General features: G+C 41.3%; 2 protein-coding genes across 6 annotated transcripts in view; both read right to left on the bottom strand.

Moving 5' to 3' along the window:
* LOC108600128 (zwei Ig domain protein zig-8) overlaps window positions 1-25315 on the bottom strand; it is a 33401-nt gene extending 8086 nt beyond the window's left edge. For 3 of the 5 annotated variants that reach the window (XM_017987514.1, XM_017987517.1, XM_017987518.1), the window contains exons 1-2: window positions 22125-22480; window positions 673-896 (exon numbers count right to left, since the gene is read on the bottom strand). In XM_017987514.1, coding sequence (XP_017843003.1) covers window positions 673-896; window positions 22125-22161 — 261 coding nt within the window. In that variant the 5' untranslated portion in view covers window positions 22162-22480. Of the gene's footprint in view, window positions 1-672; window positions 897-22124; window positions 22481-25146 lie in introns of those variants that run through there. The other 2 variants (XM_017987516.1, XM_017987515.1) reach the window with 2 other exon arrangements.
* On the bottom strand, window positions 8755-9734 carry LOC108600131 (antigen 5 like allergen Cul n 1). Its single transcript, XM_017987522.1, has 3 exons — window positions 9606-9734; window positions 9146-9549; window positions 8755-9086 (listed from the first exon to the last, which is right to left on the bottom strand). The coding sequence occupies exons 1-3, from the start codon at window positions 9732-9734 to the stop codon at window positions 8810-8812; spliced, it is 810 nt and encodes a 269-aa protein (XP_017843011.1). The 3' UTR covers window positions 8755-8809.
* Window positions 25316-27483: the final 2168 nt, after the last annotated feature.

The following is a 27483-nucleotide window of genomic DNA, read 5'->3' as shown; positions in this document are numbered from 1 at the left end:
GTTAAATCTCAACGAATTTACATAAAGTGCCAGGCACTCTGTAGTAACTGACAGCAGACACTTTGAAGTCTGCAAGTAACAGATGTAACAGCAGCTACTACTATTACTATGGCAACTCATTTAATTGGTTTGCTGATATTCAATACTGCCCAGCAGACAAAGCATTAACCAGACTGGCTGGGCCCAGGGGCTGCTGAAGTCGAAAGCCTGTAAAATGAGATGTTAATTGCCTGGCCTGACTACAGTCTAGCGCACACAACACACAAAGAAAATCAAGTGTGGCCATAAAAATAATGACAATATCTAGCCCAGAGAACATGTGTTGACCATGCTCAGGCATGTGCTGTGCTTCATTGTTTCAATGTCACGTATGACATAATAAACTGACGGCAAATTTAATAAGCAGAGCCCAGCATAATGTCCCACACGCACATTTGTTTCTATATGTGTGTGTGTGTGTCCAGCTGTTTTGGGCAAAGCATATTGCCAACACTTGTCGCCACATTTTTGTGTTGTTTATTAAATGTAAATAAAAATAAACATTATTAAAACAGACGCCAGCCACGTAAACAATTGACTTGCTCAAAAGACAATTTTCCCCATTTTCAGCGTTTATTTGATTATTTCTTTTGGCCAAGCTTAAGCGTTTGCCTAGCATAGATTTGAGCTCACCGTCTTGTTGCCCAGATGCTTAACGCGACAGCCCAAGTATGCAGATTTGCCCACCAGCGATGTGATGTTCCTTGGCATTGTTAGATCGAAATAGGGCTCATTCCATTTGTGGCCATGCGGGTAATGTGAGGGCGGCAAATGTGTTTGCTTCTCGTCCGCATTGTTGTGATTGTTGTTGTTGTTGTTATTGTTCACAGATTGCCGCTGGTAGCACAACGTGAGGCCTGAAAATAGATAAAGTTAAAAATTTAATGGAATCTTTTTAAAAATAAATTTGAGCAATCAATAAGATGAGATCAGCGTAGAATTCGAATTTTTATTCAATCAACATACAAGTTGATCTCATCTTTGATAGCATTGAAATTGAAAATAAAATAATCAACGTTCATGGCTGCCTAAATATTAATAAGGCCTGAAAATGCATAAAGGAAAGCAATTAAGTTCAAAATTGAATGGAATCTTTTTAAAAATAAATATGAGCATCCAATAAGACATAAATCAACGAAGAACTTAAATTTCTATTCAATATTATACATAAGAGTTGATCTCATCTTTGATAGCATTGAAATTGAAAATAAAATAATCAACTTTCATGGCTGCCTAAATATTAATGGCAGCTGTTTATTGTATATTTAAATAAAAAGCATGAAAGTGAATGTTGCATAAATATAAATAAAACAAATATATTTGTTTAATGATACTGTCTAGAACTACAACAAAATTAAATGTAATTTTCATTTGTGTTATATAAATTAAATTCAAATTTAACATAATCAGCAAACAAAGCTGTCAATGCAAATTTATGTTTAATTCCAATTCAATACAATTTACGCATTTATCAAATTGGCATCAACTTTTATCCTATTATGCGACACAGGAATAAAAGTTTTTTCCCAATTTTGCTATTCACTATTTTTTGCGTGTTTGAATTTGCGTTTCGTAGGCTGGAAGCCAAGGCTCAAGTGTGCTAGTTGTAGCTAAATTAAAAAGCTCACTCGCACACACTTGTATAGAGTTGTGCCTTTTTGCACATTTTCTGAGTGTGTGTAAAACTAAAATTGCACAAATGACAAACTCATTGTGCTGCAGCTCAAGTGGCAGCTGCATGTGCCCCGCTGACTCGTCAAGTGTGGCGCTTGTCGCTGTTGTTGCAGCTTTTGCATTTATGGGCCGCTGGCAAGGGCTAATTTCCTAATTACTCAACACGTCGACTTTGCTATGCAAACAATTCAGACTTTTATGATTTACACACACACACACACAAGCCAGAAGTGTGTTAATGTAAAAAGCGAAACTATAAACAGCAAATTTCATTTGTGTGTGACTTTAAGCCAAAGAGCAGCGCGCCAACTGTCAAAATTGCAAAGCAGCCCATAAAGTTGTTGCCTGTCAGGCTTAAGAGGCATCTCGCAATAAAGCGGGTGAAAGTTTTTTGGAGCTGAAGTAATGCTGGGCATAGTACAATAACAACAAACAAAGGCGTAAAGTTTTCGTCAAACAGTTTGCAGTTTAAAAGCCATAAAAAGCCAAGTTTTGGCTTGACAAAATATGTTAAACTAGCTCAGCCCCGGCTGGCAGCAAAAGCAAACAAATTAAAGCGAATACACTGCAATTGATTTAAGCATTAAAGTTGCTGCCTGCACTTACAGTTGAGCGTTCGAGAGATTGATTTAAGGCCGGACTGGCAATATCAATCAAATTTGTGCCTGCCCACAACTTGTTTACTTACGCAAGCAAGTGGCATTTAGCCAGGCAGCCAGGCAGCCCCAGCTGCTGCTGAATTCCATGAAACTTTAAGAGTTGTGCTGGTCTGAAGCACTGCAAGTGCCTTTGACAGGATTAAAATGTACCGAGTGCAGTGGCAGCTAAGGCAAGAGTCAGTGGGTGAGTGAGCGAAGCAAACACAGCTGTGCAAAGTGAATGCAAATAGCCAGCTGGGCGTATGCGTAATGCTTTCATAAAACAGCAAATAACATGGCAGGTGCAACCACAACAGGCAAGGCATTGAGCTATGAGCTTAAGGGTGCGCTTAGCTGCTACTAATTTCAGTTGCTTAAATTTATGGCGTTAATTAATAAGACAAACGCGCTGCATGGCAATAAAAAGCGACGTGGCGTATGCGTAATATCTATTGTCTATATGCCAGCACTAATGGGAATTAATTTCGGCTATAAATCAATTAAATTCGTTGTCAAGCTTACGCACAACACAAAGCACGTTAGCATATTACGCATACGCCACGTGCCCAGCGACTTTACTCCACTGGGCGCAGGCGAGCGCGCCCGAGAGACAGAGACAGAGAGAGAGAGACGTTGACAATTTATGATTGATGTGGTGCGACGCACAGTAGTGACCAGCACAAATGCCACTTTGATTTGGCGCACTCATTGCCGCATTTGCATACGGATGCGGATATGGCAATAGCAATGGCTGCTGGCGCTCTCTGTGGCAGTGGCTTTTGTTTTAAGGCCTGTAATGAATCATTGAGGCATAGGCATTTTACGCAAAATTAGCTTTGGCATCCGCAGCAGACAGCGGACACAGCAACAAGCCGTTGCAAGTGGTGCGGAGTGGTGCGCACAATTACAAAACAGCTTGGGGCTAAGCTTGCACTATGAACTCGACAACGCACGCCACGACACAAGGCAAGGCAATGCCATAAAGCGCTTAGTATTGCATATTTATGTGTGTGTGCGTGTGTGTGTGTGTGGTCTTTAATATTTAAAAAGCATTGCCCAAGGCAGCCACAGCAGCAATGCTCGAGTAAACGCTGCAAGTGAATGCAAACAATGCCAACAATTTACACCCAATGCAGACACAACGACGCAGCCATACGCTGTCTATAGCAATACGATGATCTGCACTTTATTTAAGTGTCAATTTATTCAATTGACATTTGAGCGCTTGTTTTGTTTATTTACACAGGGTATCAAACTTGCTGCAGACATTTGCCAATTAAACATTTCGAGCTGCATAAAAATTTCTATATCCAACCAGCTCAGCAGAAATGAATGTCTGCCAAGTGTAGCGTAAAATGGAAAAGCATGTTGAATAAGCTGACTGCTCTCTCTCTCTGTCTATCTTCCGCACTCGAGCTTAGTCGCAAGGTAAAATGCTACCTCAATTAAAGATAAGTATCAAAGTGCATAATAATCAAAAGGCAGCCAGGCGAGCGACGGGCCAATGAGTAATGCTGCCTGCGAGCTGACAGCAGACACAGGCAGGCGTCTAGCCAGCGCTGTGGGCGTGCCACAATGTAAACACTGCAAAGTTATTGCTGCTGCTGCTGCTGCTGCTGCTACAGTTGCCCTTGTCAAAATGATTGTCTTACATGCATTACACGTTGCTGCTTGCTGGGGCCCAAAACTTTGCAGCACACACCAGACGTATGCGCAATTTTTTACCAGCGCGCTTCGCTTGTTACCTTAGTTGCACATCGTTTTTCATAGACAGCCATAATAACAACAACAACAACAGCAGCAGCTACTACACATTTAGGTAGCTGCAGAGTGATATTTACGCCATTTTGCACCGTATTCAATAGAGCGGGCAGCAGAGCTACAAAAATATACAGCATAGTCGAAAATCCATGCTCGGGTCTGCCCTCTTTTGGTCATTGCCTGTTAACACACCCAATGGGAGTTATTAATGTTTGTGGCGTTTTATTTACGGCCTGCAGGCAGGCAGGCAAGCCAGAGTCAGGCAGCCAGCGAGTCGATTTTTTACGAGTCCCGCTGGCGGCACTGGCGGACTCGAACTCGCTGACAGGCGCACGGCAGCTCCTCTGGGCAGTTGATTTAAATTTGCCGTAGTTAATTTTTAACCCAATTTTTATTTTTGTTATTTATGTGTCACGCCCATTTAATGTTGCCAGCTTGCCTTTTTTATTGCCTTAAAGGGTTAAACGCATGCAATTAAATTTATTTATCAACCACAAGCGTATGCAGCGCACTGCCAAATTTGCAACTTGAGCTGCACTTGTATCATTTGCAAATCAATTTGCAATTGCAGTAACTGCTTAAGCAAATGTTGTTAGTTATATTGAATGGCAAACGTAGCGCTACTCGAATTTGAATGCAAATGCGAAGAGCTTGTTAAGCTGCCAAGCTTGAAATATCCTTTGCAATTTGGCTGGCAACAGAAATCAAGCGCATATGCTGCTATGCGTAGTCAAATGTATGCCACATAAGTGGGCATGGCATGTGAAAAATCAATAAGCTAAGCACTTCCAGGAACTTGTCGCCTGATTAAAAATGCATAATTACCAATGCAGGCCAATACAGTCAGTCGCACGGGTTGTCTATAAGTCGCAGGTCGCAGGTCAGCGCTCGCTCGCTTATTATTAAGTGCATGCATGGCAGAGAGTGGTGAATAATGTGAGCAGGCAACGAACGGAAACGGAAGTGTACACATGTCCAGTCCGTGCGTTGGCGTTGCCGTTGGCCGCTTCGTGTGCGCTTCATTGCATGTTTGAGACTTGTTTCGCTTTAAAGCCTGCGTGTAATCATATTTGAAGTTCTTGCTTACAGGCTTGCTGTTTATTAATGTGCTTTTGTCGTCATGTTTATTTGCGCAATTATTATACACGGGCATGCTCGCGCTCGCTTGTGGGCGTGGCAGTCATGCAAATATGCTAATTACATTTGGCAATGCCAGCGAGTGAGACAAGGCTATTAAAAAGACATAAATTAAAATTCAATATACGCTTGACATGCAGCCTAACAAACAATAAACAACTGACAATTATTTGACTGCACTACACGCGCAATTAACGCGCTAATTCTATTAAATAAAATGTAATAACATTAAATTTCATATATTTAACGCTCAAGCGTGCAGAGCAATAAAAACAATTTGCATAAACAAAATAAAATAGTGTCGACAGCTTGAGTTTTCTGTTTGATGTTGTGCGGCAAACGGAAATTGCAACACTGTTAAAACGCCGCTTTCCGGCCATTTGCAGTGGCCAGGGCAACGACTAACCAGTCCGTCAGTCAGTCAGTCAGTCAGTTTGTATGTGTGTGTTGCCAATTCATTGGCCAGGCGTTAATTGAATTATGTTTGCCACACAATTGGCGCCACAAGCGATTTTACAACAAAACAAACAGTGTGTTGTTGAATTCAATCAAAGGCAGCGAGTCAAACATGAAAGCAACTTTCAGTGTGCCCCTCTCTATGTGTGTGTAGGTGTGTATAGGTGTGTACGCTCAAATTGATGAGTGTGAAACGAGGCAGTTAACAAGCACTCAAGTGGCTTTCGGACTAAAGCGAAAATTGTTTATAAAAATTGCTTGCTCGGCTATTTTTATACGACGCTTGTTTGCATTTATTTTCGCCACAGTAATCAATAGTTCATATCGCATGGCAGTAGTAGCTATCAAGATCTTATTAGGCTATATGCCAGCATATATTATTCACGGGGCAGCATTAACAGCGCATTACAAGCAATCAAAATGTCAATAGAGCAACTAAAATAACACAGCAAAGCGTCATAAAAACCACAAACTGTGGCACACACACACACACAGAGCCACAAGTGTGTGTGTGTGTGTGTGTGTAGTGAAACTTAATTTGCTGTTTATGCACAGCGCCTAATGATAACTGTTGTCGCTGGGGCTTTTGTTCTTGGCGCCGGTCTCCATGGAGGATTAATAAGCCAAGTTTGAGCTGCGCTAATGAACTGCGCGCTAAGCTCGGCAAAATGAACTGCCAGGCAGCCTGAACTGCAAATGAGCATACGACATAGCTCCAACGGGTCGTATGTGTAATGTGTGATGGGTCAGCTTAGGCAATCATTTGACATTTGTAGCATCTATATACATAAATTATATTGAGCAAACAGGCAAACAGACAGACAAACAAACGTAACGCTGATTGCCAAAATGCCTTCGGGTCGCTTTCGCACACAGTCCCACATATCGTAAAATATAATGAAGAGAAATAACTTAAAGTGACGCAGCTATAAAGTAAATGAGCCACTGCCTAGCTGCGTACGCAAATTTGTTGGTAATTTGCAGCTGTGTCTCAAATATCCTTTTTTCGCTGCTGCTTATTTTGGCAGGCGAGAAAGTTTTATGTTGCCCATATATGAAGCAAAACATTCCGGCAATTCCAGCTGCAATCATAAATCAACGCACATAGCACACCCAACAACAACACTCTAGACTTTTTATTGGACTTGTTCGGAAATTTGTTTACAATGCGCTGCTAACAACAAATGTCATCAAATGGATTTGCGTGCCATACATTTGTATATTGTACATAAATCAAAAGTTTTGCTGGTCGCTGTAAATTTTCTTCAGACAAGTTTTGATTGCCTTGTTAGTTATTTTCACAGCCCCAGATGTCACACAGCTTGGGGCTCTGGCTCACTTTTCACTCATAATTAAATAAATTTTCATTTGGCCTGTTGACACTGCCGAGTGCTCATTAAACATTTAAACGGCTCACACCTATCAGAGACAATAGTCACGCCTAGTTATAGTTATGGCCATAGGCTAAATCATTGTATGATTTGTTTGGCTTTTAGCGCTGCACGCTTCTCTAATTTATGCTCATTTCGCACAAATACAATATTAACTTGTTTAAATTCGACCGCAGCGCGCAGTTTTGCGCAACAACAAATCCAATGTTGGGCTACAATTCGCGCATTAATTTTAAACTTTATGTGCCGTCCGCGTCAGAAATCAGAGCTGCAGCAGCAATAAAATAAAAGCGTTGTCAAGGGAGCTCGCTGCTCATTTAAATCGCATAAATAAATGCCAATTTGTTTAGAGCACAGCACAAGGCGTGCATAAGGTTAGTTAATTTATGCATTAAATAGAGAATTTGTTTATTTATTTGCCTGCAAAATACTATAAAATTTATTATGCACTTGGCTTACGCACTCAGCGCTTAAGCTCTAAATAATTTTGGTTTGAAGCGTATTCAGGCTTTTAACCTTTAAAAGTTGAACAATTAATCATAAAATTTTAACAAGGGGCATCGCATATAAATTATACGAGGCGTGCGCATAAAAAACATTTTTATTATATATAAATTTTATATGCATAATTATTTGATGTACCAAAAGCAAAAAAAAAAAAATATGCTGGCGTTGGCTTGACACGGATTTCAGCAAATGAACACTGTAAATTTACAACATAATTAAGCAACAGTAAACAGCGTTTATAGTATATGCTGCAAATTACAAATAAGCAGCTTAATTAATGTATTGCAAATGTAATTTTTTTGCGTACACAACGTACCTGCTCAACAGCATAGCTGTGTTTAATTTGATAATAATTCATGGCGGCTGCCATTAAGGCGTCTATTAATTATGTGTAAATGTGACAAAAGCACAGCCAAATCACTTTGCCTGCCCGAGATTTGCGCTTTTAATGAGCTAAAGATTTCATGACACATAACGGCATATTAAACGCAGAAGCAGCAGCAGCAACAGCAGCGGCAACAGCAGCGGCAATGCTAACGATGCTACACTAACAAGATTGTAATAAAATTGGTAGCAGACAAATCTTTGATACACTTTGAGTAGCGAAATGCAATCATTAAGTTAAAGAGAGGGATAAAAATTAAATTTTTAAAACATATATAGATCTACTTGGTTGGTTGCATCTCCACAGCAAATTTCATAGCTCTAAGTCTCTAAGTTCTTGTTGCTTATACAGGCGAACAGCACTCAATGCGCTTAGTTTGCTTGGCTTGAGATCTGCTACAACTTCATGCTGCCCTATTCAAATATTGTCAAAGTGTATTAAAATAAAGCAATGCCAGCTCACTGCTGCAAAGGCGCAGAAAATAGAAAAAACTGCCCCGCAGTTAGGCCAACATTATTAATAGGCACTTAAAACTAAAGATGCGCGCGATGTAGGGCGCGCTGGTAAACAGATTACGAGACATGGATGGCGCTGATGAAGACACGTTTTTACAAATATATATACACATATATATGTATGCTGACGTACAAAATTAGAAGGCAACTTGGCTGGCAGCCGCGAAAACAACGCGTATCATATTTTAGCTCATGATGAGTTGGATGTTAATGCTGTTGGCAGTAAAAGTCACAAACAAGGCCGCCAACAGTTTATATAGCGCAAATTGATGATATTTATTGTTAGTTGAATATTTCGATTATTTTTTACTTCTTCTTGGACTTGACTGGCTTTGGTGTTGGCTCCAGTGGCTCCACGTCGCGATAGTTCTCGCCCGGCTTGCAGAGCTCCTTGAACTGCTTGTCATAGCCGCCCTGGCAGTTGACGCTCTTGGGGCGATACAGCGGCTGCCCAGCCACATAGTTGCTGGCATAGTTGCAAACGAAGAGAAAGTGTTGCAGCTGCAGCTTCTCGAAGCGTATGGCAGCGCAGCCGACATGCGTGTTATTATCACGCGCCATAACCGCAAAGTTGCGCATGGAGCTGTGAAAAGTAATGTAGCGTCATAATAAGCTTGCCACAAATATTAATTTGTTACACACTCGGCTAGCTTGCCAGGCTTGGGAAAGCGCTGCAGATGCTCTGCGGTCATGGCCTTGTGCTGATCCCACCAGCGTTCAATGGCATCCTTCAGCAGCAGCTCGTCATTGGTCAGCACATCGGCGCTGATGTTCAACAGCGCCACATTCTGACCCGAGTTGTAAAACTCGGCGGTATTGTGGCATGGATCGTAGGTCAGCACGCATTGCTTAGCGTTGAGCAGCGCCAGCGCCTCCAGCTCCTCATGCCACTGCATGCTGGCCATGCGCTCTGTGGGCGGCAGCTTGGCCACCTTGCCCGCGGCCAGCGAATTGCGCGGCGAGTTATGCATATTGAGTATGGCCGGCTGATGCTGCGTCAAGTTGAGCAGCACGATCTTGCCAGCGCCGCAGGCTTTGCCCAGATCCTGCGTATGGAAGTTTGCATTAACCATTTGCGCGCTATTAGCTGCAGCTTACTCACGCTATTATGTCGGCAAGCAATGTGCTTCTTGTACTTGGGACACAGTGCTGGCTGGCAGTAGTCCTGGCTCAGTGTTTGTTCGAGCAGCAGCAGCAGCAGCAGCAACAAGCTGCTGATCAAGTGTGGCATCTTGCTTAGTGTTGGCTATTTGCACTTGTTAAGCGACTTTTATAGCTCACTGCAGTCACTGCTGACAACTGTTCTTCTATCTGGAACGCAGCTGTTGCTCTGCTTTGCACTTGACTGGCGCTTACTCAAGCTGGCAAAGCTTAACAGCTAGTGACACATAATCCTGCACACACACAGCACAAACAAAAGCCAGCTAGTAAGATAGTTATTGGGTCAAATGCCAGTGGCTTGGGGGCTGCTACCGAGGCTATCAATGCCAAAAGGTATACAAACTGCTCAACAGTTCAGCGCGCCACACTTGACACTCACCAAAAAAAAAGCAGCAAAGACTAATAGCAACGAAAACATAAAGCAAAGCAAACCGAGTCTTGAAATGTGAACGCAAAATTCCCTTTCAAGCTGCAATTTAAACAGCAAACATACAAAAAAATCTAGAAAATTTACAAGAGCCGTAGTACAAGCTGTGAATCTCAGCTGCAATTCATGAAAAGACACAAAAGCAAATAAACCAAGAAAAAAGCCAGCAGCAGCAGCAGAGAAATGAAAATGCCACCATGTCCTTGTCGTGCATTTTCTACCTCAATTGAAATAGTTTTCGCTTTTCTCTTTTATTTGTTGCCATTGCTTGTTCGCGTTGTTGTTGTTGCTGTTGTCATGCAGCTGCTGCAACTACGCGAATGGACATTTGTCCGCAACAGTTTTTCACTTTCATTACAAGTATTTTTTATATGCTGACGAGGGTGGCGGCTAGAGAAAGCCGCTTTGTAAAATTATTGCGCTTGAACATGAACTTTTTTTTATTAAAATTATCTTGAATATGTTTTTAGTACATTTAAACTGCCCTCGCAGCAACAGTTGCTGGCCAAGTTGGCCAATTCCAGATAAACGTCCAATCCAAGAGTTTATGACAAGCACAACAAAAGCTACTTAGAGTTTAAGTCTTAAGATAACTGTAGCAACTACAATTGTGATTATTATTATTATTTTTATTACATTAGCCAGCAGCCAATTTAGTTTCTTGCTTTATATAAAATGCAAATAAAAGATACAAAGCAAAATACAACAACAGACAACAGCCGTCTGCAGATTAGCAACAATTTCTTGGAAGTATTAACAGCAGCAGGTGGACGACAAGTCGCACTGTGGATACTTTGTCGAAAAAACATGGCAAAAATCAATAAGTATATATAGTATATATCTTAATTAAAATATGCTTGAAGCTTTTTATGCTATTCGCCTTCAACTATAGATATTTGTACTTTTATTTTTGCATTATTTTTATTTTGAAAAGTACAAATAACACGCTCGCTTTAACTTTTCAATCAACAATTTCCTTGTAGTATTGAGCGCGTATATGCTTATTTCCAAACCGATATCTCATCTAGTTCAATAGACACAGATTTTTTTTTTGCCAGCAACTCCAGTGAACTCCACAGTGGCTCGTTGGCAGGCAATGCAATTTTGATGTCAAGCTTTTGCCATTTGGCGGGCATTAGCTGAACGCTGCAAGTGGCAGACGCAGCAAAGTCTCGGCTTACACTTGCTTTTCACTTAATTGGATTTGCTTTAGCAGCCGCCTCCTCACTTCAGCCCTGCGCTAATAATTGCAGTTTGTAATTATTTTTACAGGGATTAAGCGCTGCAAAGGACAGCAGCTTAGACGTGTAGTTAGCTCGCCGCTGCTGCTAGTTCGATTTAAAGGCTGCGCAAATTTAAATTGTAAACACACACATGTGTAACTATGTCTATATAGATGTGGGTTTGGGGGGTGGGTGGTGAAAATCAATTTCATTTAATTTCCTCAAAAATCAGCAATGCGTTGCTGCTGGCGTCCTTCGACTTTGGTTCTACTTTTTTGATTGGCGGCAATTGGCAGTATGCTTAGCTCTCTTGCTCTCTCTCTCTTGCGTGTATGTTTGGGCGGAAATTGAAATTCACACACACACACACGTACGCATATTTTATGCAGCGGCAAGTGGAAGTTTTGAATTTGCCACATTTATTTGCATATTTAAGGGCAAAAATTTAAATGTTATGCATGTGTAAAGCCATCAAGCAGACACACATAAGACCTTTAAGTATGCGCATGTATGTGTGTGTATGTGTGTGTGTGTGCAGTTGGCTTGTCAATAAAACAATGACAATGTCGCAATGCCAGCTGCCATTTATTCAGCATGCCTGTCACTTAAAATGCTCAACTCAATTCGTTTTGTCACGTTCTCAATCGCAACGAGCAGCAGCAGCAGCAGCAGCAGCTGACTTGAGCTTCAGTTTATGTCACGCATTATTAACACACGCCCCATAGCCGTGCTGTTTGCCAAGCCAAGCCCAGCATCGACGAGTGCAACGCGTCGTATGCGCAATGCCAACTGACAGCAAACTGACTGCAACTGTGACTGCGACTACAACTTTGATTGTGATTGTGCTGGTGATTTGGTTTGTTACGCAGTGACTTTGACTGTGACTAAGACTGCTGACTGTTGACTGTGTGTGCTCGAGAGCTTTAGTCTAGGTTAGCTTGAGTCGTGAGTGGATTGTAAATTCGCAGTGGCAATGCATGTGCTCTGGCCACAACGCATAGTTATGGCAATAGCTGAGATTTGTTGTGGCCCATAAGCTAGGCTAGGAAACTCACTTATTTTTTTGTTTGCTGCCATTGCACAATGGGCATTTGGGCACTTAATTGTGGCTATAATACAAGATGCAAGTAAAAAAGGCAAAAGCAAAGATTTTGATTTATTTATAGACGCACTTTGATACGGAATATAACTATGGATCAATTGCTAACAGAGCTAAAAGTCATTTCCAGTAGTTTTTCTATGCTAAAGTTCGCATAGCGCCATAAACAGTGAACATCAAATTCATTTTAACAAGTCAACTCATGGCCTTTGAATTCATTGCACAATAAATTTAATCAAATGCACATTTCTACGAGTTTTTTATATTACTATATGCAATTGTCAATAACAACTGTGAGCTTCTCTTTATTTTTCAGCTCTTATATCCCATAGTGTGTTGTTATTGCGATGGCGCCTGCGCTTATGCAATGAATTTTGGCACGTTTCAGGATGCATGCAAACGCATGTCGAGCGTGTTTTTGATTGTGTGCGGTTGTGTGTGTGTGTGTGTGTGCTTGGAATGCAGCACTTGCACTAATGAAATGTTTTGTGGTTTCGTGGCAAACTTGTAGCTTAATATATAAATTTGCTTTAAGCAAATAGTAAATAGAAAATTGCTTGCTAGGCTGCTCGCTTGTCAAGGTCGCCGTCTCATTAATAGACTTCTGGCACATTGACGACTTTATCGGGCAGGCACACACAAAAGGTCGCATAACTTGCACAATTTGTTACGCCTGGGCTGCCAGCTATTGTTGCTGCTGTCAACTGAGACATAGTAGACTTCATCAGCAGCAGCGGCGGCGGCGGCAGCAGCCTCAGCATCATTTGCGTGTCTGCCACGCTCGATATGCAGCACTCGTAAAGTCAGACAGTCGCTAGCATTAGCTAGCATATGCTACGCAGTCTGCTGCTTGTCGCCACGCAGACATAATCCAATCCCCCAAAAGAGCGAAAAGCGAAATATGCGCCCCACACAATAATGTTGTCGATGCTGCCGCGTTGCCGCGTTTGGCTTGTTGCCTTGTTGACGTCGCGGTTTGTGCGATATCTTGCCAACTGATTTTGTGATTTTCTGCGAAAATCGCGACAAGTGCGCGACGCATACGGTGCGGGCTCATTAAATACGCTTTGACATTTGCTGTGCGTGCGCGCTCAACGCGTTTTGCTTATCTTGTTTAGCCACCACACACACAGGCGCAGACAATAAGGCAGCCAAAACTCCCAGCCCGCTCCCCGCTCTTGAGACAGGCATGTCGGCATAAAATCAAATCAAACATGTGGCAGGCAGACGACAGCGTCGAAGAAATCTTGTAAACAAGCGACTGGGGCAGCAACAAAATTTTAAATGCACTATTAAAACATATGGCTGACAAATCTGCGCAATGCTGTTTACGCTCAAGAATTTGACAAGCTGTTGGCCACCCAGCAGCCACCCAGCAGCCACCGCATGCACCACACACACCCACCACATAATTGTTATGTTGATTGCGAAATTTTTGTGTAACGCTTGTGGGATAAGCAAGAGACCCCAAATGGCTGCTGACAACAGCGGTCGAGGGCGAGGCGACTGTGGTGTGGACAACGAGCAACGATGTCGACGCACTTTTGACATGCAAATTTTATGCACTTTGCTTGTTTTTTTTTTTTTGTGTGTGTGTGTGTGTCGAGGGGGCAAGTCAAGTCACGAGGGCAAAGTTTTTGTTGTTCACTGCAATTTCATGTTCCCACTCACCACCGCCACCTGCAGTTGTAATTAATAAAATTTCTGTTTTCATACGCATAAATTAAACAATATGCTGCGTGACTTTTAACGACTGCTTTAAGCCACTTTGTACAACAATTTGAGTTGCAATTTTTCACACTTGACAGTTGGCCAGCCAAATTGCCACGAGCTGCAACTAATTAGAAAAATGTTTGCCAAGCAATTGCACGAGCACGAGCTAGCACAAAAATGTGTTTAAAATAGCGCAGCACTGTGGCATGTGGCAAAGGTTGCAAGCTAGCTGCTCTGACTCTTCGAGAAAAAGAAAAACAAATTTTCCGAACGACTGACTTTCAGTGGAAGATGAAAACGTTCTTGGTAAAGCGAGCTGCATGAACTAATATTTCCCAAAACAAAAACTCTTCATACACTGAACGCTCGCAAGCGAAAAGTTAAATAATAATAAAAGAATTCTTGGTAACAAGCATTTTTTAAGTTGCCTGAGTGTATAGAAATCTAGTTAACTTTTTAATTTTCATCAACAAATTTATTTGTTGTCAACAAAATTAAATAAAAAGAATTTCATTAAAGAATAATAAAAATATGAATGAAATAATGTATAAAATCTATCGCAATACAGGCATTGTGGCCTTTCAAGCAGTGCTCTAATTATTATAAAATAAGTTAAATTTTATATAAATTAATTTCTGTTTTGTACAAATTCATAGACTGCATACAAAATAATACAATTTCAATAAAACATTTGTTATATTTTAATCGATTTTTCTTCAACTCTATGCTGAGCTTTAAATTTAAATTAATTTCATCATGTTTGCTCGCGTTTTATTTCAAACTTTAGCTTTATCTATATACATATGTATTTGGATTATGTATATATTATAAAAAGGCAAGCAAATTTAAAGTTCTGGCTTAAATTGTAAACGTCTAGTGCAAATATTTACTAATAATTGAAGAGCAAAGCTGCACAGAAAATGCTGCTGGCCACTGGCAGCTCCAAGCTGATGACCCCATGAGCATATGAACTGTGCTTAGGTGTTGCACAGCCTCAAGGCTGCAGCGTTAAACAACAGCTGCTGCTGCTGCTGCTGCTGCTGCTTCGGCCAACTAGCCCCTAACGAAATCAGCGTTGAATTGGGTCAGGTGAGCTTGTCACACATACACACTCACAAACACACACGTACTGACACCCCCTAGTCATATAATTTGTCGTTACGCCAAAGTGTTTTCTTTCTTTTTATATTTTGCTGCTGATGGACATCGTTAGTTTCACTGCTGGCCGAGGCGATAAGCAGGAGCGCTTGGCTAAAAGCATTTGGTCGGTATGAGATTTTGCTTTACATTAAGTAATACAAAGCTTGGGCCATAATGAAGCTATAGCCAAGCAGCAAAAGTTCATTTTGCTTTGTTTTTTACGGCACACTTTAAAAAATGGGCGACCCCAAAAGGACAGCCGAACGCTTTGTTCATGCAAATTGCAAAGTGCGTGCCGGGCGAGCCATTCGACTTTAAGGCGCTGGCGGCAATGTACACAACATTGCTGCCACATGCAGCGAGGCAAGAATTAATATTTGTGTTAATAAAAGCGACAACGAGCCATAGAGATCCAAATCCAGCAGCAGTGGCAACAGCTGTGCGGTCGCAAGTGTTTACATTGCTTGTTTAGATCCAAGCACGCGCAATGCTGCCAAGCGGATGTGGCATGTGGCATGTGGCAGCGGCTTGAGTTTGATAAAAAGTCAAACGTGCCAAAACCCAAAAACCTACGCTCAAACTTCAGCGCTAACTCGCTCAACACTTGACAGCTGCAACATTGGACAGTGTCACAAAAATTCCAAGCCCCAAACCAAAAGCCAAAGCAGAAGCTAAAAGCTTCCTGGGAAAAAAAACTAGAATTCAACGGCGGCGAGTCGTACTTGCAATTGAAGCTGTGCTGCATACAATTCAATTAAAAAGTTTGTGTGTGTTTTTTTTCCTTCACTTTCTTCGGTTTTTTTTAAGCGCTAGTTCGCCTTTCTTTCTGCTTATTCCTACACTCGTCGGTATTTCCGTTTGCTGTGGTAAAATGACGTTGACGTCTCAATGCTTGCCATACCAACGGCAATAGCAAAAGCCAAAAGCGAGCTACAGTGGAACAAATGTCTGCATTTTCACTACTACAAATATAAGCGAGGGTGGGTGGGGGATTGTTTTTCCTGCCTGCTTTTGTGTGGGGGGCATGGGCAAACTTTTCGCAACAAATAGTTAACCAGCTTAAGCGTAAACCCTTTTTGTTGGTGATCCCATTGTGCGCATTGATTGTTGTGGGTGTCTGCTCGCTGGCTGTCTGAGTGGCAGCAGCAGCTTCTCTGGGTCGGTCGCACAGCTCACTTGGCATTCCTGAGCTGCTCGGCATTGCTTTTTGCCGCTTTTCCTATTTCTCTGTATGGACGGACGGACGGACGGATGGACGTACGAACGAGTGCAACTGAAGCGAAATAAAAGTTTACACTATTTCGCGCAAGTTGCCCCCGCAGCGCCCGCTCGACTCGAGCAGCTGCTTAGCAACGAATGAAATGCAATTAAGTTGATGTCGATGCATGTTTAGAGTGTCTGAATGACTGACTGACTAACTGAGTGTCTGACACACCACATTGATGCATTGTAAGTCAACAGCAACAACAACAACAACAGCAAATGCTTTTGCTGCCTGTGAAACGGAAATGAAATTTTCATCAGCAACTCTGCAATAATTTTAAGTGAAATGCTGTGCGCTTAGTTTAGAGTATAATGCATTGTTGACATGCCAAATGCGTCTCTTAATTAACTTAATTTAAAACATGCATTGAAAACTTCTACACACATATTCATGTGTGTGTGTGTGTGCTTGCCACACATTTCAGTTTGTTAATTAAGCGCATGCCAACGTGACTTGGCCATAACTGCTGGGCAGCTGCTGTTGCTCCAGTTGCCAGCCAGGCAGCCAACCAGCCAGGCTAAAGCTGTCAAGTCACGACAACTTGGCCCAAAACAAATAGCATTAAATACACTTTCAACAACTCGCAAGTGCCTTTTGCATATGCGTATTTGGCCAGCACAAACTGTGCTGAGTTGCTGAGCCAGGCGGCAAAAGTTTTCGGGCCAAGCGCTTTAGCTTCAACAGGCTGCAGTTTTTGTTCCGGTCGAGTGCCACGCCCACACACTTAGTGGGGCGGTTATTGCGGTGTGTCTTCATAATGGTTCTCTCTCTCTCTCTCTCTCTTTCTTTCTTGCACTGCTGCTTGGCCTGTCAGACAAAAGGCGAGAAAATTTGCGGCTACACGTTCATTTATCATTTGCTTGAGTAATTGAAATTTCAAAAGCTGAAACCGTCAGCCAGGCATGCAGACAGCCAGCCAGCAAGTCCAATCAATGTGTGCCCAGAGAGCAATCCGGAAGCGCAACCCTAGCCCCTGCTCCCACACAGAGACACAGGGGCGCACAGACTCTCCCAGGGCGGAGCAGAGCAGAGCCAATACATTAGGCGGGCTCCTCTGACACATTTCGCTTTGAACTTAATGGATATGAAATAAATAAAAAATGTATAAACTCACTTACGGCGGAGCACACAACGTCAGCGCCGCCGACGCCGACGCCGCCGCCTAAGCATATGCATGAGTAATATGCAAAAAAAAAAACATTCCAAATAAAGTGGCATGAGTGAGAAATATAAAAAAAAGGTTCTCCTGGCACCTTAAAGTCACAAAATGGCGACCGGAAACTCATCGAATGTGCTTGAAAATCGATTGGGGATTACTGCGCTCTCAAGCGCTTTTCATTTTTACCTCATTTCGTTTCGCAGAAGTATTTATTTTCGGCCAGCAAATAGCTTAGCCCTTTTTTGAGTGTGTGTAGGGGTTGGGGGAAGCAGCAGCTAGGGGCTGCCTGTCGCTACGCATCGAAGCACAAATGATTTATAAGGTAGACAAAGCTAAAAATTTTAGCCGCACCTACTCCCCAACCAAGCCATAGCCATAAGCCATAATATTATTTATATGTATGTTTATGTGTGTGTGTGTGTGTGCGGCTAGTGACACAAAAACGCAGCCATTTGACCATAAACATTGAACTAAATTCAAAATCAATTTAGCGGAATAATAAAAGCGAGCCAGGATCGCTGAGGATTTAAGCCAGCATTCGTTTATGTATTGAACGAGCCCATGTATTGTTAAATTTGTGTGGCTGTGTGGGTGCAATTATGTCAACAATTGCCAGTGTGGCAGGCAGGCAGGCAAGTCCTGCATCATTCTATTTAATTACGTTAATGTTTCAAGCGAGAGCGTAAACAGTTTTCTATTGCAACACAAATAGTTGCAACAAATTGCCATAAATAAGTGTCAGTGGCACACAAATAAAGCATACGAGCATATATATGGATATATATGCATGCATTTGTGACTTTTTGCCTACTGGACTCTGCTGTGGGGGCAGCCAAGCGTCGACAACTGCAACTGCAGTCTCTAAGCTTATTTATGCCTTTGGCTAACCTCAACAACAAATGCAGCAGCTATGAAAAATTGTAGCCAAAAGTCAAGTGAATTTCCTTTGCTAGCCAAAAACGCACACACAATGAAAAAAGGACACACACACACGCACACACACACACAAAGCGTGCGAAACCGAACAGGATGAACGACTTGCTTGCCTTGCCATGAAATGTACTTTGTTATGAATTTCTGTTACATCCTTTTTGGGTTTTCGCTTTTTTTATTTTTATTTTTATTTTTGTTGTTATTTTATTTAGGTTGCCCTTTGCTGCCGCTGCTGCTGCTGCACTGACTGTTGTGGCAGCAACAAAGATTTGGTATAAAAAAGGGACACAAACACATCCGTAAACAATTTGTTCATGGCCCCCATCTCTATATCTGGCTGCTGCTGCTGCTGTTGTTATGTCTTCATTGTGTTGCCTTTTGATAAGCAAAATAAAGAAATGAACACACAAATTGAAAACGCTGCTAGCCAGAAGAAAAAAAAGTAAACAAAATAAGAAACAAAAATGAATAAAACAAAACAAGCGCAAGCAGCGACGCCATGCTAAATGTATGTGTAAATAAAAGCAAAGCCGTAAAAAAGCTTAAACTGTGTGTCAAACGTGACAGGCGCCTTAAAGGATAAGACAATTGCTCGAGCAACAAATAAATAATCAACATCAAATATATATACGCTCATCCGCAGCAGGAAAAACTTAATATTTAATACAAAATATAGATACTTGAGGCGAACACGCAATGACATATTTTATCTCGCTAAAATCGATTTAGCTGCTTGGTTAGCTATGCATGCCACAAACAGCTTTGGGGTCGGTAGCAGTGTTGCCACAGACAAAGGACATAGATCAGCCTCAACAAGAAAAAAAATGACAAAAAGGGACAGAAACAATATTGTCTGAAATTTTATTAAATTATATAAAACCACATAAGTTAACATAGGCAGCTTATCATAATGGCTTATATAAAATATATTTTTGAGCCTTAATGCATAATATAATAGTTAAACATAGCCAGTTATTTATGCTTATACCCTTAAAGCTTTTGTAATATATATCTAAAATCTAAGTTGATTAGGTATGGCATACAAGCTTTGAATACAAGATGTTTGGATGCCAGCACGTATACTTAATATTTTATCGATTTCTGCCCTTTATAAATGCTTCTATTAATATCAAACTTTTGCTTTAACAAACTGAGTAAAATAAATGCTTAAAAGCTTTAGACAAAGGCTGCCCCTCCAAATAGGCAACGGTTCAACTTTTTTCCGACAGCTGCAATTTTAAAGTACAAAAAAACCGCTAAAACGCCAACACTGCGACCAGGGAACAAAAATCACAGACGCCGCTGGCAATGTTCATCTTTATTTATGAATGACATGTAAAATGTTTGCCTGCTACGCTGTATGTCATTTATGTATATTTAGGAGAGTCAACGTAATTTTTCCTTGCCTGGCTTTGGCTTTGGCTTTGGCTTTCGCTTCTGTTTTTTCTTCTACTTGCCTTTTCGTTTCCATATGCACAAGTCAAATAAGTAAACAATTGGAGTTTACTTACAAACTGAGAATTGTGTGTTGAATTGTGTTCTGAGGTGTGCGGGACTTGGATACACATGTTGGTGTTGCCAGCGCCAAGTTGGTTGCAAAAAGGAAGCTCTAGGCATAAAGTCTGTGGGCGCGGAGTGTGGTGTGGTGTGGTGCGATGGTTGAGTAACAACTTCAGTGGCTCAGTGACACGTGTGAAATGTTTGCCGTGTTTTGGCTCAAGTTTTTGACATACAAAAGGCGCTTGGCAAATTGGAAGCCAGGCCAAAGTTGACAGGATTTTGCTCGCAAAAGGATTTTGCGCAAATAGCGCATTGAAGATGTTTGTATATAGCTTTGTGTGTCTGTGTGTGTGTGTGTGTGCACAGGATAATCGACAGGCTGTCATTGTGTTTACACTAAATTTCAATTAAATTTTGAGGCCTCGTTGACACTGACAGCCGCCGCATTGGCAACGAAAATGCAAATGCCAACAATAATAATAACAACAGCAACAGCAACAACTTGAACAACAACAATTACAACAGAGTAGGGCACAACATATACAAAAACAATTGAAATGCTGTCGCCAAACAAATCTCAACAAACTTTACACAAAACAATTTTATGCGAGAAAATGAAGCCACTTTTGACAAAAGCAACAACAACAACAACAACAACCACGAGCAGCGTCGCTTGGGCAACTGTTACACAAGTTTGGAGGTCGCATAGAATTGCATGGGGGGGGTGGGACTTGGGCACTGCTGCCTGGCTTCGCGTTGAAGCTTGTGCGGATTTGCCGACTGGATTTAAAATGGAAATTATTTGAGAAAACCAATTCACTTTATTACTTTGGGGCAAACGCAAAGTAAAACAAAAGCAGCAACAGCAGCAGCAGCAACAAAGCCAAAAGACCATAAAAATTAATGCAATAAAAACACATGGCAGCCAAAAAAAAAAAAAAAATGCTGAAAAACAGCACAAAGTGTACACGAAAGTCAATGAAAGCCGATGGATATAAAGCTCTATAGCTATAAGTAGGCGTATTAGCTGCAAATGTTAGAGTACTAAGCACGGAGAAAAAATAAAAATAAAAAACAACAAACAGTGTCTGGAGAGTTAGCGAACATAAAAAGTGAAAACCATTAAATTGTAATTAAATAATCGTGCTCATTATTTTATTTAGAGAACAAGCCGGATTTACTACATGCAATCTATAGCTTTTAATGAGTATACAAGTGTCGTTTAAGAGTTCCCAAGCGGCGTTGAAGTTTCAATATTTTCTTAAAGCGCACACAGCACACAGCATAGAAATATTATTTGACAATGATTACAGCTTGGGCTGGGCTGCAAGTATAATAAAGTGTAAACACTCTGGGGGTGCGTCTGGCAGCAATTAAAAGTACCTGAGTGCCGCCTGCTGTTGCCAGTTATTTGTTATCCTTGTTGCTGCTGTTGGTGGCTGCGCTTGATTGAGCTGGGAGCATTAAAATCGCTGGCCGTGTCGCCCAGCATAATTACACTTTTCAATTATGCATAATTAAATGCAGCGCACAATTTGTGTTATGCCGTTTAAAGTTTAAAGCGCATTCCGCACGCTTTAGAACTTTCACTCGCTCGCACTCTTTGCTTTGGGGCTGTAAGGCGATATGCTGAGGGCGTGGCGCAGACAGCGTCAAGGCTGCTGCTGCTGCTGGGGGGTTGGGTGCTGACCGCATTTTTGTTTGCCTTTTTTTTTTTTGCATTTGCTGCCTGCTGCGGTTGGCATTGGCCATGTCGCCATAGCAAAGGACAACGCAGTGCAGCGCAGCGCAGCGGGCAAACATAAATCAGGATTTTCACAGCCTGGGCCACAAATGTTTTTAAAAGGATTCGCTGTATGCACTCGCAGCGCCAACAATATTAACCGGGGGCTCGTTTGCCTCGCAACAATCGCTGATAATCTTATGCATGCTTAAACAGCATATAGATATTTATATGACTTGCTAAAGTGCAAGTCCTGGGTCGAGGGACTTAACAACTTACCCATCATGCAGCACAGCAACGTCCAAAGGGTCAGCATTTTGTCTCGCTCTCTCTCTCTCTCCCTCTCTGTGTGTTGTTTGCCGATTTGTGTGTCTCGCCTGAGCTTTGAGCTGCTTCCTGTTTATCAGCTGCACTTGCACTTTTATTTTTCACCTTGTTTTTTAAGCTTTTGTTGTTCAACCTTTTGTTTTTCGCTATCGATGCGCACTTTGTTAGCCTGAATGTTGTTTTATTGCAGCGCTTTTATCAGCTTTTTAGCCACCCGTTGTTGCCACTGTAAATGATATTTTTACTCTCTCACTCTGTTTTTTGCTCTCTGGCTGCTGCTCTACTAAATTAAACAGTCAGAGTGACATTTAAAACACTTAATTCCAATGCCAGACAATTTAATCTTTTAACATTTCGTTTGTTAACCTTTTTTTATGTTTTTAGCGCTGTTATTGTTATTGTTGCCACTGAGCCGCAATAAAAAAAGAGAAGATATATTTTGCTGTTTTCTATTTTCATTTACGCTTTATTTGTTATTGTTTTGCTTTCTGCACGCATTTTCGTCGCAAATTGATTTTGTCAGCGCGCTCAGAACTTAAATTGATTAAATTTATCATTGTATTTTTTATAAGCCTGCTTTGCGCTTGTTTGCGCATCATAAAAACGCAAAAAACCCAAATACATTTATCAAAATAGAATTTCACGTGAATTGCTGAAAAATGAACGCCACAGCAATTGCAGCTAAATTTAGCTCATCAAGCCAATGAAAACTTGAAAGTTTTAAAATCAATTTGACCCTGGCTAAGCTCTCATGCTACTTAACTAAATTTAAAAAAACCAAACCCATAATTTGTTTGCTACATATTTTATAACTAGCACGCAAGTCTACAAAATATTTCCAATAGCAGCTTTGGGCTACACAAATAAATTGTAGAGCCAGACAAAAATATTCGTTTGCATAAATATTTAAACAGTATGCATATATATGACTGTGCAGGAAGCCTTACAAACTTTGACATGTGCCAGTCACTTTTATGTATTCAAAATTCGTCAGACTTATGACAGAGACACTTCCAATCAATTCATAGCCGCTTGACCTGCTCAGCTGGCTTCAAAGTTGCTAATTAAAACTCATTATTTGCTAATTAATTTGCAAGCATGCTTGCCAACTAATTAACAACTGCAAATAGCTGCCGCGGTTTAGAGCCAAGTTGGTTAAGCCAAGAGCTCAACTTAAAGGTGCATTGACTGACGAGCGCCACTGTGTAGAGTCGAGGCTTCAATCAGCCCCGGCTGTATGCCACTTGTCACTGTTGCTTCCGTAATGGAATTAGAGACCGGAGCTAAGCTGCCAGCCCAGGCACAGGACAATGACAATGCTGTCACTCTAGCTTGCTCTCTCGCTCAAAGTGTTAACGCACTCAAGTTCTTTGTGTGCTTGTCTGTCTATCTGTGTGTGTGGCTTGGTAATTGTTGCCTTAGGCTGCGAGAGCTCAAGTGAAGTCCACTTGTTGTGTGTTTCTATCTCGCTCTCTGTCTCTCTCACTTTCTTTCTCTCTGTGTAATTGTAAACGTCTGCAGTTGAGCCCCCTTCGGTCATGCTGCCTGCCATTATGCTTAGTATCTGTGATTAGAAGCCAGTTCCCTGTCCGTCCTCAGCACAATTTGTACCATTTCCGCAATGTTGCGTCGTTGCGCCGATTCCCCGTGCGAGGAGCTAACGTCGCATTGTTCATGAATATTTTATTGATACGAAAGCATTGTGTATGTGCTTAGTTTAGTTCTGTGTTTGCTTGTTTAGCTAAATTGATAGCAATTTACGCAGATTTTGCCTTGCATTTAGGCTAATGATTATGGCTAGCCCGGCAATCCAATCCAATTGAGCAGCTTAAGCGTTTCTCGCTTTAAGTTTAAGGCACATTTGTCAGCTATTTGTTTGTAGTTATTTATTAAGCAATACAACTTGTGTGCTGCACAAGTAAGCTGGCGCAAACTTTGTGGCATTGTGCATATTGTCTTGTTTTCAGTTTGGCTAACTTTCGAGCCAAGTTGGCACTTGATGCCAACTATCAGCTTTTGTTTTTTTCAAATAAAATATTCGTTTTTTTTTTTTTGCTAAAGTTTTGTAGCCTGTTAGCAAACTACTTAAGTGCAGTAACAATCAAGCGCACAAAGTTTTGTAAAGCGAGCGCAGTTCATTCCATTATTGTGTACAACATGACGTATGAGCAACATATATGCGCTTACGCAACGCGCATACGCAGTGGGCGCCATGCTCTGCTGATCGCCTGTGTGCCTGTGCTCTGCTTTATGTGTTTGCCTTTGAGTTTTGTCACTTTGGCGAAGGCTGCGGCTATATTGAATTACAAAATATTGCTGTGTAGACAATTTGTTTTCCATGCGAAGATCAAAGACGATTTATGTTTGTTGCTGGCTGTTTGCTGTTTGTATTGAGTGCTGTTTATAATTTGTTAATTTATTTCAGCATTTGTTGCTTTTAGAAAACTTAGCTAAAGCTAAATATAAAACAACTTAATTTGCTGCCTGCTAATGAGACAAAACGCTCGACGCGCGTTTTGGAATGCAAAAGGGGAATGGGTAGGGTAGGGTAGGGGGCGGGCTGTTTGCTTTATGTGGGTGTAAACACATTTTTATTTGTTGTGTGCATTTTCTTTATTCTTTTTTTTATTATTTGCGTCTTTTGTCGCTAACAAGTTGCCGAAAAAAAAAAATCGCATATAATTCGAAACGATGTCATAAAATATTCGCGTGCCACGCGCATTTAACTAAACTGCCCCAAAAGGCATAAGCTAACGGCAGTTACAACAACAACAACAACAATGGCAACAACAATAGCCCCATACAATTTCATTTCATTTCATTTGATTCCGCCACGTTGCCGGCAATGAGGCTTTTCCTGCGTTTTCACACGTTCAAAATTTACGACTCTCTGGCACTTATTATATTTTTGTTAGTCGCTGCTCAAGAAGTCGCTGGCAACTTTTCACACACACACACACACACGCACACTCACGTCACATACACAAGTGCAGGCTGCAGATGCGTCTTCACGTTCTTGTGCTCGCCCTTTTTTTTTTATTTTGGCAGGCCTTAGACTTTTATCAACTTGTTTGTGGCTTTTGTTGTTTATTCTTATGTTAAACGTCGCGTCAACCGCTGCGCTTCGACTTCACATGCGTTCACCATCGCTGTCGCACTGAAACTGAAACTTATTTTGGGGCCTTGCACTTGCCAGTCACAGCATAGCTGCCCAACATCAGCATGGAGAAGGCCTCGTCTGCTCGGCTCACGCCTGTCCAACTTCGTGGCGTCGTGTCGTGTCTCATGCTCGAGCACACGAGCAACATTCCCCGCTAGCGCTGAATTCGCCGCATTTATGCTGCTGCTCTTTGATTTGTGCTCTTCTCACAAGCGCTAGCCGCACTTTGTATCAAGATCTGGGTCTTGATAAGAATGAATTATTTGTCAGTTGCAATTCGAGCGGCAAAAAGCGCAATTTAAGAACATGCACTAAAATAATGTAAATGAAATATAACAATTTGACGAATGCATAAATTATGATAAGCAGACTTAAGGACTGGCAAATTTGTCTTCATATTTTAAATATTTTAGCTATTTCATTTTATATAATAAAAATCAAAATTTGTTGGCATTAAAGAGCATTCAAAAGCTTTAAAATATATAAATAATACACTAAAATATTTCAAATAATGTTTAAATATGACTTGCAAAATATTTCAAATGAATTATTTATAATGTGTTTGCTTTAAGTTAATTTTCCATGTCTGTTAACAGCTGGAGTAGTAATTATTAATCATTAATTATTGGTCAAAAATATCAAAAATAAATTATTAAAATTTAGCAAATGTTAAGCAGCAGCTAAATACATTTTAAAAAAATTACTTGACTCGCTTTTAATATTTTAGCTACTGCGTATACTTAATCTCTCATATCAACACTGACAACTGCCTTGCTCAATGTTAAACTTAGTGTTGCTAGCTCGCAGCTCTGCAAGTTCTGCATGCCTTAGCCTTGGCCAACAGCATCCGCCTTAGCAATGCTTTAGGTCAGTGATAAGCGAGCGAAGAGCGTCGCTTAAAGAGCGCGCATGCGTTTTGGGTATCGCTTTGCTCTTTGGCAGCGAATTCGTCGAATATTTTAAAATAAACGCGCGCGACTGTTGGCCAGCGCGTGAAAAAGGCTAATGACAATATAAAATGGTGAGTCGTATGGAAATCTGCGGCAGATGGGCCGCAGCAACAATGTGGCGTTGATGTCAGCGACGCGTCGCTGTGTCACTGACTATGGATGGATATGCCAGTTAAATCTAAGCGCTCCGCTCGTAATTAGTACAAATTGAGCGGCTAAAAAGGGACAAGCAGTCACGTTGTGCCATTACACAGCAGAGTAGTTGCCACAGTAGTTGCGGCTGCTTATTGTAGTCGTCGTCGTCGTCGTTGGTATTGTCGCTGTGGTTGTTGTTGATTATGTGGCAATTAGTTGTCGCTCTTGCGGCAAGCCACGAGGACACTCTCAATCAAACAAAGTTGCCCATGACAGCAGGTGCATTCCATTTAGCGCACATTGTAGCTAATTAAACAGGTTGATTAATTTCAGCAGCCCCCATCCGCACCAAAGTCTGACCGTTGACCTTGGGGCGCTTAACCGTTGTCAAATTTTAAACTCAAGTTTGCATAACTTTTGCTAAAGGCCAAGGCGCTGCCCCAAGTCTTGGTCACATATTGTCAGAGACTTTGGGCTTAGCTCAGGCATATGTGGCCCTTTTGTTTTCTTTTTTTTTGGTCTAATGAGCAGCATGTAGCAAGTTGTCTAGGTATTAAACTTTTCAAAATGCCAGCAACCAAATAAGTTTGCATATACCAAAAAGTTTCTAATTTTATTTCAGAAAAGTAACTAAAAATTTGTTCACACGCCGACGCTGCGTTGCTCTATAGCTAAACAAATGCTGGCCAAGCTTGAGCATAGCTGATGTAACCTGCTGCGAAGTGCGAGCGTTTGCATTCTATGATTTATGATTACATTCTTAGCTGGGTGCTTGCCCAGCCGCCCACTTTGGTAATGCAATCAGATACGGCATGGAATTAAATCTGCAACAAAAGCTGGGCGTGTTGCATATTCAACAATTGCAAAAACGGCAAAAACTTTAGCCAGTAATAACAAATGCAAATGAATGCTCAAGAATTTTCGGACTCACTGTGTAAATGAGTTTACGTTGCTGCTCTAGCTGCTGCTGCTGCTGCTGCTGGTTGTGAGCAATTAAATTGGTTTAATTTGTTGCTGGCAACGCTTTCAACAGACAATGCAACAAATAACAAAATGTGTATTAAGT

This window comes from Drosophila busckii, chromosome 3L, assembly GCF_011750605.1.
Source record: "Drosophila busckii strain San Diego stock center, stock number 13000-0081.31 chromosome 3L, ASM1175060v1, whole genome shotgun sequence".
NCBI lineage: Eukaryota > Metazoa > Arthropoda > Insecta > Diptera > Drosophilidae > Drosophila > Drosophila busckii.
This window is presented reverse-complemented; position numbering and strand designations above follow the sequence as displayed.